The sequence below is a fragment of the Aquarana catesbeiana genome, linkage group LG03, assembly GCF_042186555.1.
Source record: "Aquarana catesbeiana isolate 2022-GZ linkage group LG03, ASM4218655v1, whole genome shotgun sequence".
Taxonomy (NCBI): domain Eukaryota; kingdom Metazoa; phylum Chordata; class Amphibia; order Anura; family Ranidae; genus Aquarana; species Aquarana catesbeiana.
In genome coordinates, this window is record NC_133326.1 from 350,090,324 (window position 1) to 350,103,341 (window position 13,018).

Sequence of the window (13,018 nt, forward strand, 5' to 3'; positions counted from 1 at the left end):
TTGCTTAATCTGCTACTGTTATAAAAATTACTTGGTTACTGGTATTTTGATGCCAGTGGTGGTTTTCTTTTATTTAAAAAATATAAATAAAAAATTGATTCCCCTTCAGGTGATATCATACACTCTTGTCATACAGACTCTTTGCATGAAGACCACAAGCTGATACCAGTCTGTGTGGCACTAGCCGGATGCTTAAAGTGACCCTGAAGGGAAAAAAACGTATGGTACCTGTAACTCACTCCCCTACAATCAGGATCTGCTGTTGGAGCTTCCTAAAACTGCTATGCACAAAGCTTTCTGTAAGCCAAAACTTGTGCAAAGCTTCCTCAGGCACCATCCATTGCATAGTAGGAGACAAGAATATAATATAAGAAGTGTAGGTTTTTTTCTGTGCTCTGGTTTTGATAATGTCAGTGTCCCCCTACACCTGTACAGTAGTCGTGGCCCCAGAGAGAAGGCTTTGGGGAAGCTGAATCCAAGGGAGGGGGGCATTAATGCTGTGTAAATGGGACATAAATGTATAACCTAAGCATTATATATTTTACCGTGGAAGGCAGGTGTGAAAAATGCTGTAAATTAAGAATTATTTCAGAAATAGAAGTGTTAATTAATTTTTATCAATTAAGAAAATGGAAAGTAAATGAACAAAAGAGAAATCCAAATTTAAATTAATTTTTGGTGTGACCACCCTTTACCTTCAAAACGGCATCAATTACACTTGCACACAGTTTTTGAAGGAACTCAGCAGGTAGGTTATTCCAGACATCTTGTAGAACTAACCACAGATCTTTTGTGGATGTAGGCTGCCTCAAATCCTTCTGTCTCTGCATATAATCCCAGACAGACTAGATGATGATTTGGAGACGAACCATCACTTCCAGGACTCCTTGTTCTTCTTTACACTTATGATAGTTCTTATTAACATTGACTGTATGTTTGAGGTAGACCATCCATCTAACAGGTTTATTGAGACTGCCACCAGGACTAAAACAGACCAAGGGGGGTGACAACGTTTCATACATACATTGTGCTTCTTCAAAAGAAGAAGCACAATGTATGTGTGAAATGTCATCACCCCTTGGTCCGTTGTTTTAGTCCTGGTGGCAGTCTTTCAATAAACGTGTTGGACGGATGTTTGTGTGCAACTAATTTTTCTCACTTGGTCTACAAGTTCACGGTTGCGAGACGGAGCTAGCATGCAGCCCTTCCTTTTTGGTAGATTATTATATTTACCTGGAGCAGCGATCTGTCTCATTTCACCTGTATGTTTTGAGGTCTTTGTCCTGCTGCAGAATAAATTTGGGGTCAATCGCACTCTTCCCTGATGGTATAGCATGATGGATTATTATCTGCCGAAGCGGTTTTCTTTTCTTTTCATTGGATTATGGTATATTGTAGAAAGATACTGTACAGACCTTTTATGCTGCCTTTAGTGAAGGATCGGTGTTTGATTTCTGTATCCATACATCAATCTGCAGTAACATGTTTTGTGACTTTTAAGTGTATTAACACTTTTGCTGTCACATTTGAGACAACCTCACTATAGGTTTGTTATGTAATCCCATTCACACAAAGTACCAACTTTATTTTTATTTTTTATTTTTTTTTTTTTTAGTATTTCTTATCTTTGTAGATGTTTCTTAGGAGAAGGTGTTATGGCAAACTGTAAAAAGTATTTCTGAACATGTGCAGGAGGAATCGGTCCTAATAGAACGGCAAAGAACAGGCTGATTTCCTCTTATTTAACTAACAATGCAAAGTCAAACTTTTAAATCTTTACCTTTCTTAGGACAGGTGATTAGATTTGGTTTACAACTGATAATGAAATCTGACAGTGTAATACAGACAGGGTTAATTATGTTAACACAGCTTCTCAGCCCCCATATAAACAAACAGCACTAAGTAGAATTTTTCAGTGCTGAAGTTATCAGAAGAACATCTGAAATGGTAAGCAGTGATTTAAAAAAAAAATGTAAGTTCTGCTATATGAGTGAGAACCTGTAACAAATCTAAAAGTAAGTTTTGTCCTAATTTGGAAATACACTTTAAAAAGCCAAATGGTAGTGTTACACCCCCCAATAGAATCTCCATAAAGTAAAATAATTGGTGAGTCCAGCTGTCAGAGGCAAACACCGTATTATGCCCTTGGAGATGACCTTAAACAAACTTGACAAAATCTTTACCTTGAATGTTATTCCTATCCATCTGTTTGCTTCTCTGCCACAGTCTTTTTTTTTTTTTTTTTTTAGATTCTTTTTATGTAATGCTTCGCATACTTGCCTTTACAGAGTTTGGGCAGGAATTTCGTGCTCTTTGACTAGTTTACATTGACCCTTGTTTTCCACTTGTGCAGCCCTGGCCTCTCATGACTACATCTTAAAGATAGTGCCAACTGTGTTTGAAGATCTTAGTGGAAAACAGAGGTTTTCATACCAGTATACTGTAGCTAATAAGGTAAGTCCATCTGCAGATCTACAAGAATAAAAGCTGGCACTTTTGCTGGCAACAGGAAATGCGTGCTGTAGACACATGATGTCAGTTTTATTATTAAACTGCACAGAAAGAAGGTTTCCAGAATGCAATAGTCTGAAAGGCAGACTTTTATTTTCTTTAAAGAAAAAAAAATTCCAACAAAGTTACATAGCTCCAGAGTAATGTAATGCTCACATAGCCAAAGAAGGCCTCTTTTCTACACATGTTAATTATTCCTGGTGAGGCAATGTTCATTTATATTTCAAATATGAAAGGCTAGTCTATTCTGGAATGTTTTCATTTGCTCCGTTTCAGTGCTACTGTCTGACATTACTGATTATTTTTGCTATGTTAATGAAAAGTCTATATTTGATATCCTATGACGTTGTTGACAATTAGTCTAAAGTAGGACTTTCATATTTCACATAGGAATATGTTGCGTACAGCCACACGGGTCGAATTATTCCCGCCATCTGGTTCCGGTATGACCTCAGCCCCATCACAGTGAAATACACAGAGCGGCGGCAGCCGATGTATCGATTTATAACCACGGTGAGTAATGATCATGTTAGGTGCCAGTGCTTCTACTGGGGAAATTTAGGAAACTGAGAAATTCGGTTTAAAACAGGTTTAATGTTGCTTGTGCTCCATTTTTGGTAGATTTCCATTCCCTACCTGTTCTGATGATGCACAAAGAAAAGATTGGCAACCTCTCCAAAATGGGGGAGTTTCGTTTACACTTGCGTTGTCTAGTAAAGTGACCAGAGCAGCTGACAGGCATTCAGGAGGTGATATTGCCACCTTCTGCGTGTCTGTTGTTTTTTTCTTTTTGACAGCTGAATGGGCTTTTTAATGGAAACACCATGATGTAACCACAAACCTAGCATTTTGCTCATGGTTGCGGCATGACCTCGTTCACTTGGATGGTTGCCCTTTTGTGATCATGTATTCCTGCTAAGCAATATGGGGACTGCCCTCCTGTCTTCTGTGAGTTGAGCCATGGTAAAACTCTTCTGATTTTGATCTCAATATTTTATTTTTGAGTCCAGGAAAAATATTAATGCTACAATACACAGAGCTGTGTTGCATACATTGATAGTAATTTTGTCATAAAACTAGGATTCAGAGCCCCTGATAGTGGAAGATATCAAATACATTTTTAAGACCCCTTTTACACTGGGGCATTTTTCAGGCGCTTTAGCATTAAAAAAAGCGCCTGTAAAGCACCTGAAAGAAGCCTCATCTGCAATCCCAGTGTGAAAGCCCGAGTGCTTTCACACTGAGGCACTGCGATGGCAGGGCATCAAAGTCCTGCAAGCAGCTTCTTTGCAGGTCTTTAGGAGCGGTGAATACACCACTCCTAAAGCGCCCCTTCCCATTAAAATCAATGGGAAGCGCCTGCAAAGCGCCGTGGCAGCGGCGCTTTGTGGGCGCTTTTAATCCTTTATTCGGCCACTAGCGTGGGTTAAAAGCGCCCCGCTAGTGCTTGAAAAATGCTGGTAAAGTGCCGCTAGTTTAAGCGGCGCTTTACCAGCATTTTTCGGGCGCTGGGAGTGTGAAAGGGGCTCTTAGACCCCTTTCACACTGGGGCTTATTTCAGGCGCTTTAGCGTTAAAAAAAGCGCCTGAAAGAAGCCTTATCTGCAATCCCAATGTGAAAGCCTGAGTGCTTTAAGAGCTCCTTCACACTGCGAGCACCCGAAAAATGCTGTTAAGGCGCCGCTTAAACTAGTGGCGCTTTACCAGCGTTTTTCGAGCGCTAGCGGGATGCTTTTAACCCCTGCTAGTGGCTGAATAAAGGGTTAAAAGCGCCCACAAAGCACGGCTGCCAAAAGCGCTTTGCAGGCGCTTCCCATTCACCGCTCCTAAAGCGCTGCAAAGAAGCTGCTTGCAGGACTTTTTTTGATGCCCTACCACCGCAGAGCCTCAGTGTGAAAGCACTCGGGCTTTCACATTGGGAATGCAGATGAGGCTTCTTTCAGGCGCTTTTTTTAACGCTAAAGCTCCTGAAAAACGCCCCAGTGTGAAAGGGGTCTTGTATTAGGTAGCTCAGTTGTGTAAAGCAGCAGTCCCCAACCTTTTTGGCACCAGACACCAGTTTCCTGGCAGCCAATTTTCCCAGGGATGGAGGGGGGGTGGTTGAGCCCCTTTAACAGCATAGTCCCCCCCCCCCCCCCGCCCCTTTACCTCACAGTACACCTTTATGTTAATATAGCAGGGACTGCACTGTAAAGGGAGCACTAATGTAAAGGGGCACTGTAATGACTACAGTGCAGTCTCCTTTATATTACAGTGCCCTGCAGTCTGCTGCCCCTATACTCTTTAACATGACACTTCCCCATTTTAATATCTGCCTCCCCTGCACAGGACTCCTACTTTTCAGCAGGGTAGAGGCTGCGAACGTTCCGTGTGCCCTCTCCCAGCTCCCCATATCCGCACAACAATCTCATCCTATCAGCAGGGCAGGGGGCGGGGAGGAGCTCTCCATTCTGATCTGCAGTTCCTCCCGCCCCCTATCCTGCTGATTAGATGACCTCCTCAGCCGTGTGGGCGGAGGAGTCAGGAGAGGACAAAAAGGCATGGCCGCACAGTAGGAGGTGAGCAACGACCACGGTCTGTGATAGCCCTGTGCGGATCGTGGTCGCCACTCATCTCCTGCTGTGTGGTATGGTCTTCAACAGGCTGCAGACCAGCACTGGTCTACAACAAAGACTGTTGGAAACAATTAATGCTTATGTTCGAAAAGTGTATGCTACAGCCAACAAAGCCAGACTTCCAGAAATGTATATGATCATGTTTTATTTAATTACAGAGCTAACTTCAGAACAGTTTCAGGCAGATACAGCCCAAGACCATGTTTACTGACATAGAATGTGTATAGTGCAAAATCTGCATGGTACGTAGCATCTGGGCATCCAACAGAATGACTGGACAAAACCAATAGAAGTTGCCAATTCTGGTTCTCTATTTAAATACTTGGTTTAAATGCCTGTGCCTCTCAGCTGTTATTGCAATGAGAATATTTCTTATGAGATAATGCTCACTCTAGTGGTAGATACTACGCATTAGAGGGGATTTAAAGGGAACTTATGGATATTAACAAAAAAGTAAAGTAATTATTCCAACAAACAGCTGGCAGCATAAACAATCAGTGCAAACCATTTTTTTAACCCATCCAGCATCCCTCCAGAGGCCTAATGAAATGGCAAATGGTGACTATTTTCAAATTTGTTTTTTGCTTTATCATAATTTTGCATCCACTTCTCTTACATGAATAATGCTCAAGTCTACTGATAGGTCAGTTAGTTATCCGCCTTGTATTGTGAGATGAGTAAAGGGTTCTGTACGTTTTCTCCACTATTAAAAATTGAGGGGTTTCCATGCAACTCCAAATAGTGTCAAAGGGAAAAAAAAATCTATTAAAAATTGTATACACAGACAGTTTGTACTGAAGCAGTTATTATAACTTGCTTTTAGCTGCCATTTTCCCTACTTTTTACTGCTTCTTGTACTCTAAATCTAGGAATTTCAGCTATGCCCTGTGCTATTTTCTTTGCAAAGACTAACTTTTCATGACATCAGCGTGTTCATGTCTCTGGAGATAAATCAAAACTACAACATACCTTGGCTTCATCAGCTAATAACTTTACAGATTAATAAACGCATAAAAAATATTTGCGGCAGCTGAAGATGTTTACTAAATGATGCTTTTTTTTTTTTTTTTTTTTTTTTTTTTTTTTCAGATTTGTAACTAGTTTGTAATCATAAAAGTTTAGCTCTGTAGTAAAAAAAAATTGCCATTTGCCCAGTGTTAGAGAACAGAGGAATGGTTAAGTTCCCTGATGTTGCTAGCACTTAAAGAATAGGTTACCCCAACATTTTATATGCCTGTTGCACCATGTACTTTTGTTAAAGTATCTTTAAAAAAAAAGCCCCCTTTTTTTTTTTTTTTTTTATTTTTTTTTTTTTTTAGTCTGTGTGTAAATACACAAACCGTTAACTTTTCATTAATTTTTTTAAACTGGGTGGTTTTACAAGGTAAGGGTTCACATAAACTTAAAATTTAATTTGTATCCATCTGTTTGTTTTTAAACGTAATACTTTATGCTCTGTTAGATTTGGTCCCCCTAAAACATGCAATAGCCCCTCTTGCCTACCTCTGCAACCTTCAGATAACTTGGACAGTTCTTTAATTACCTGTTACAAGATTATTTCGAAAGTAGGTGCAGAAAACCGCTTACAGGAGTAGGAAAATGGTTAAGAGTGACCTTTTTATGCTCAGTATTTGGCACTATATTTGGAATACCAAGTGAAATCGGAAAATACGATTGGTTGCCACTTAGTACATCTCTCCTACCTGATGTTGCCAACTCCATAGGAGTTTTGTACAGAGAAAACTTAATTTTGGTAAAAGTGGAAGTGTGATAGAGCCAGCATTTTTTCAGTGTGCCATCTTTTATTTTAAGTCTATGAATATAGCATTTGGAAGCATAAAAACCCTCTTGGTTGGGACAGATCCCAGTAATGTTATTTCAGTAATTACAGATTCCTGTAATCACGTCATGGAGCACTGTTCTCAAAATAGGATTTTTATGATTTCAGCTCATACCATGCCAGCTAATGTAAGAAAAAACACAAGTTTATAAGTAAAACTGAAGCTGTATATGGTTTGCACTTCATTCTGTTATTAAAGTGGAAGTCCATGCTAAAACTGAAATCCCGGCATCTATAGCCACCAACATTCTAACGCTAACCTATCTAGCTCTGTAAAGAAAAATGAGTATACATACCTTTTTCTGAAGCCGATCCGTCCCAATCTCTAGTGGCGGAAGCTCTGCTGAGTACACGTCCAACAACAGCTGTGAAATTAATGGGGAGTGACGTCACCCATAGAGTTACTATGGGGCTTCCGTTGTCGGACATTTCCTCTGCACCCGCCCACACAGCGAAGCCGCGGCTGACAGCTCAACGTGAGATCAGATATACTGATTTTTTCTTTACAGGGCTAGATAGGTTAGTGTTAGAATGTTGGTGGCTATTGATGCAGGGACTTTAGTTTTAGGATGAACTTCCACTTTAAAGCACTACTGTCTATACCCACATGAAGGGATCTGTAGAAAGGCATTTAGGTTATAGATGCCACAGGTTGATATGAGAATTTTGGAATGTGTAGTTTGTAATTTACACTTAAATAATTTCTAGAAGTGTGATTTTAAGATTTTTAATACAAATTGTTAACAAGGGAACTGTAATTAAATCTGTAGACAGTGGTGGGGAGGTTATAGTTTGATCAGTGTAAGTTCTGGCTATTAATATACGGTACTTTCAAGATGGCATTGCATGCACCCATTGCTCCCAAAACTCCCATATCTTACAGACTATGACCACTTGAAGAGAAGTTGTAGGCAGTTCGCAAAACCAGTTATTCAAAAAGTACTGCTGTTGTATTATTATTATTAATATTATTATTACTACTATTATACAAGATTTATATAGCATCAACAGTTCGCGTAGCGCTTTACAACATGAGGGCAGACAGTACAGTTAAAATACAATGCATACAGGAGGAATCAGAGAGCCCTGCTTGTTCCTATAGTCAGGCCCCCCAATTTACCTTAATCTCAGCTCTGTGCAATTCACATCACTACGTTCGTGTTTGTTGGCCGACAATTGTGTGCCATTTGTATGCAAGACAAGTTCCTGACCAACGCCCTTCGGACAAAAGTCCGACACTTTGTGGAAAATCTGCTTGTGTGTACGAGGCTTGTGTTTGTAAAGTTGCATAGTGACTTTACTGGTATCCCCTCCAGATTATGCTGCCATTAACTACTATGTATGTAAATTTTTTTTTGTTTATATATATATATATATATATATATACACACACACACACACACACACACACACACACACACACACACACACACACAGTGGAACCTCGGATTACAAGCATAATCCGTTCCAGGAGTATGCTCGTAATCCAAAGTACTCGCATATCAAAGCGAGTTTTCCTATTGAAGTCAATGGAAACTAAAATAATTCGTTCAGCATTGACTTCAATGGGATGCAATACTGCATGCAGCCAGAGGCGGGGGGGGGGGGGGGGGCACCGGAGAGCCTCGGAAATGGCCGAAAAGGCCTGAGCACACTTCGGCTGACCTCGGCAAACCTCAGAAAGACTCCGTTCATGAGCCTTTCCGAGGTTTGCCGAGGTCAGCCGAACTGTCCTCGGGCCTTTCCGTGCATTTCCGAACGCCGATGATCGGCGTTGTTCGGCTCCGACGCCCCCCACCTCAGGCCAAAAGCGGTACTGCACACCGCTTTTGCCCTGAATCCTGCTCGTTTTGCGAGACAACACTCGCAAACCGAGTTAGGATTTTTAGAAATACAGTGCTCGTTTTGCGAAACGCTCATTAAGCTTCTCACACCAGAGCTGTGCAGTCACGTGCTCCCTCTCCACTCTTCTTCACCGATCTATGGAGAGAAGTGGGGGGGGGGGGCTGAGATTCCCCTGTGAGGTCAGCCAGGCAGCAGAGGGGCATCACATGACCGCTCAGCAGCGGTGTGGGGAAAAGGTATTTAGCCTTTTCATTTAAAAAACACACATACTGATGGCAGCGTAATCAGGAGGGGATACATTTTATATTTGCTGCATATTGCAGCAGAATAGCAGGGGGAGGGGCGCGGAGGAGAGACACTGACAGGCGGGGGGGGGGGGGTGAGGGGAGAGACTCAGAGCAGCGGGCTGACGGAGGCATGTAACCTGACCACGGTAATCATGGCTCAGAAGCCATGATTACCGTGGCCAGCACAGGCAAGATCAGCCAGGTATATTACAAGATAGGAGGGACAAATTACACAGCACAAGCACTATGGCATAGAATATAGATAATGTATTTTGTTTTTTGGGGTTACAACCACTTTAACACTGCCGTTTTAGCAAGACATTTTGGCTAGCTTTGTGCCTGCAGGTTTGCTTTAAGGCCCATCACTTTAAGGTTCTTAAATCATGACTGTTTTGGCCATATAATGTCTGCAAAGGTTCTCAATTATTTGGGTCTTGGTATACCCAGTAGCAATTAGTCACATTCAACTGGGCCTCAAGTTTCAGGTTTTGTTGAAAGTAACAAATGATTACTAGATATGCCCATACAGTAACCAATGGAAAGCATGGAAATGGTTTAGGCTGGGTTCAGGCTTACAAAGAATACGGAGTAGGCAATCATGGGAGATTTAAGGGGGGGTGACATTTTTGAAAATGCTGATAGCATGATTCCCACTGAACAATTCAGAGAAGTGTCAAGAGTACTACTTCTGGGCCAGTGGATCCAAGTATAGAATCAAGAGGATAGGTGACATCCAGCAACTAGTGTTGAAGTGGAGGTCTGCAATGACACCCTTTTATAGTGAATTTTTTACGGGTTTAAACATGGGTGTGTACATTTTGTCTGTATCCCAATGATCTCTAAATTGATCCTAGACTCAGGTTCACAGACACAGTATAGGTGTATCCCAAACACTACATAAAATGTATGCCACTGTGGGGTTGAATTACTAAAACTGGAGAGTGCGAAATGTGGTGCAACTCTGCAAAAAAAAAACAATCCGCTTGCAGTTTTTTTGTTTTTTGTGTGTCAAAACGTATTTGAACAAGCTGAAGTTAGAAATGGATTGGTCACCATGAACAGCTGCACCAAATTTAGCACTCTTCTTCAGTTTTAGTTAATCAGTCCCAGATTATTTATTATTTTGTGTCTCAGATTTATACTATTCCACTATTGTGGAAACTTCAGTTATTAGTTTCTATCAGCATTTTTTTTTTTAACTGTTCAAGTAAAGTAGTTCATAAAATTTCCATTGCTTGTAAATATTTTTTTCCATTTACATGTGGCCAAAAAGGCAGTTTGAAAAGGGGAAACCGTGCACAATCACGTGTCACAGCTTCCACATTTTAAAAATGTCACTTGGAAATGGTGATTTGCCGCTTCTAGCTTTGTTGGTCTTTGGTAGTTCTCTGAACATGACCTCATTCTCCTTTCCAGTGTTTTTTCTTCTCATGCGGCTGTTAGAATGGGGATGTGGCTACAATAAGACACTCGCCAAACAAAGTCACAGTCAGTGTGAAGTTAATAGGAGCCATCATGTTCTGCAGGGTCCACCCCTCTCCTGATCGCATAATCTCCATCTGCCAATGATCCACTTTGTCCTCAGCATGTGAACTGTCTCGCAGAGAGATGACATTGCTCCTCCACCCAACAGATGGTGTGCGGATTAATGTGGCAGGATGACTGGGTGGTGGGGGTTTTAGAGAAGCACCTGCTGTTCAGGCTGCTGCCTCATTCACAAGCTCTTGTTCCGTCCACGAGACCAGCAGCATCTCCTCTATTCATCCATGTTTCCCAGTCATTGAGAAGAAGGGGGGAGATGATAAACAGGGGATGAAGGAACTGCTGTCTTATACATTGTAAGGGACCTTTTGTAGCTCCTTGTTAAAGGGAAGAAGAAAACAAAGCCAACTACATACAAATCAGAGGGAATTCCCAGCGTCCGTTAGACATGCTGCTCCCCAGCAAGACGGATATAATTGGCTTTTAGAAATTTAAAAAAGGCAGTGCAGCAAATGAGGTGTACACTGCTGGGTCTTTAGTGCGGCATTTTTGTTAATGGTGGGAAATGAGAACATTTAGCCCTAAGGTTTACATACACTTAAAACACTGTAACAGGATTAACTGTATTTTAGTACTCAGGGTCTTTTGTATGGAACTGTTCTAGGTAGTACATTTCTTATGGCCTGTAGTAACCAATTTCACCTGCGATTTCTGTAGTCTAGAGTTACAATGGAGTGAGATTTCTCATTTGTAGACATGGGCAACAAGAAATGTTTTTGCTAGTTTTTCATGTTTTTTGTTATATTCATATGTTCTTTTTATATAGGATGTAATTTAAACTTTTATCATTTTGTGCCTATTTTATAAGGAAAATTTAAAACTCCTCTATTAAAATTAAATACAGTAAATCTTTGCAGACCATTTTCTGAAATCAGATCTTTTCTGTGGGATGCATCACTTTGAACCATGCTGTTTTATACTGGCCTTTTCGATGACGCGTTTTTTCTTTAGTGCTAATTTTTAAGCGCAATAAGCAATATCAGCCAATCAAAATACATCTGGTACTGATCTGAATTTTGATAGGTGCTTATTTTATAAATGACGAATAACCAAAAGACAAAGAATTTGTTTATTATGACAAAAATTGACTGTTTGCCACAGAATTACAACCTGTGAAAATGTCAGACGCAAAACGGTAAAGTTAATTAATTTGCGTTATTGGGACATCATACATACATATATATATATATATATATATATATATATATATATATATATATATATATATATATATATATATATATATATATATATATATATATATATATATATATATATATACATACATACATACATTTTACACACTCCCCAAAAATGAAAAGTTCAGCTCTAACCATTGTCAAAAATTAGACCATCAATCTTTGGTTGAGTTTTGTTGTATTCTATTAGAAAGGGTGTGCTTGTGTATTGTAGTGTAGATAATATAGCATTAAAGAAGACACAGACCTATAATATAATCTTCCCATCCTGGTGTCTGCATATCTTGTTCCCCTCTATCACTTCATCCAGCTCTGTTTCCTCTGGCCTGCTCCATGCTGGACACTCTGTATCTGTGGGTTTGGCCTGAGAACTGCTATTCCTGCTGATTCTCACACATCCATTGTGTCCTGATTTCAGGCTTTCGTCCATGGGGTCTTGTGAGTGCTTTTATTTGGAGCATCTGTTCTTTTGATTATTTTGTAAACTCCCATGTACACATACATTATACATATGTGTGTATTCACTACAATTGCATATGAATGATGCACAAGGTAGGGGGTTGCTGCGGTTAAGTGTACAATACCTATTTTGCAAAACATTGAATGAACAAATTGCAGTAAAGATTCTATAAACACAGACCTTTTTCCAAGATTGTCAATGGAAAGAACTAATAAATCAAGGGTAATAGGGCAGGGAAATGCTTCCAGGGGGCAGTTGTGCACTCCGCGCTGGTTTATGAAATGCGGTCTCAAACTTTGACCGGTGAGCAGTCCTTCTCTATTGCCAGAAGTACGTAATGCAGATTATATGATCTTTGCAGGCAGTGCTTCATAGCCCTTTAATACCTCACTGTCTCATACAAACACCATTTTTTTTTAGATTTTATTCTATTTTTAAGGAGCAAAACCTATCCTAACCATGAACATTCTCAAGGAGGAGAGAGTTGCAAGCCTGGCTACTTGCTCCCAACAGGTTCCCATAATTCTGTGGAGCTAATTATGCAACCATACAGTATACTCTGCTCAGCTCTCCTTGCTCAGGGACAAAAGGCCCCAGCCCCCACTGTAATAGAGTGCTCATTCTGGATAAAATACTTGCTTAGTTTTGCAATGACATGGTGACTTAAACTTGCTACCAAACCATCATTTCCATGGTGGCTCTGAACTTTGTTTGAGTTAT

At 40.4% G+C, this 13,018-nt stretch overlaps 1 protein-coding gene across 2 annotated transcripts in view; it reads left to right on the plus strand.

Moving 5' to 3' along the window:
• Positions 1-13,018, plus strand: part of ERGIC1 (endoplasmic reticulum-golgi intermediate compartment 1) — a 160,067-nt gene that overhangs the window by 132,791 nt on the left and 14,258 nt on the right. For both annotated transcript variants that reach the window (XM_073620594.1, XM_073620595.1), the window contains 2 exons: positions 2,354-2,454; positions 2,902-3,024. In XM_073620594.1, coding sequence (XP_073476695.1) covers positions 2,354-2,454; positions 2,902-3,024 — 224 coding nt within the window. The remainder of the gene's footprint in view (positions 1-2,353; positions 2,455-2,901; positions 3,025-13,018) is intronic.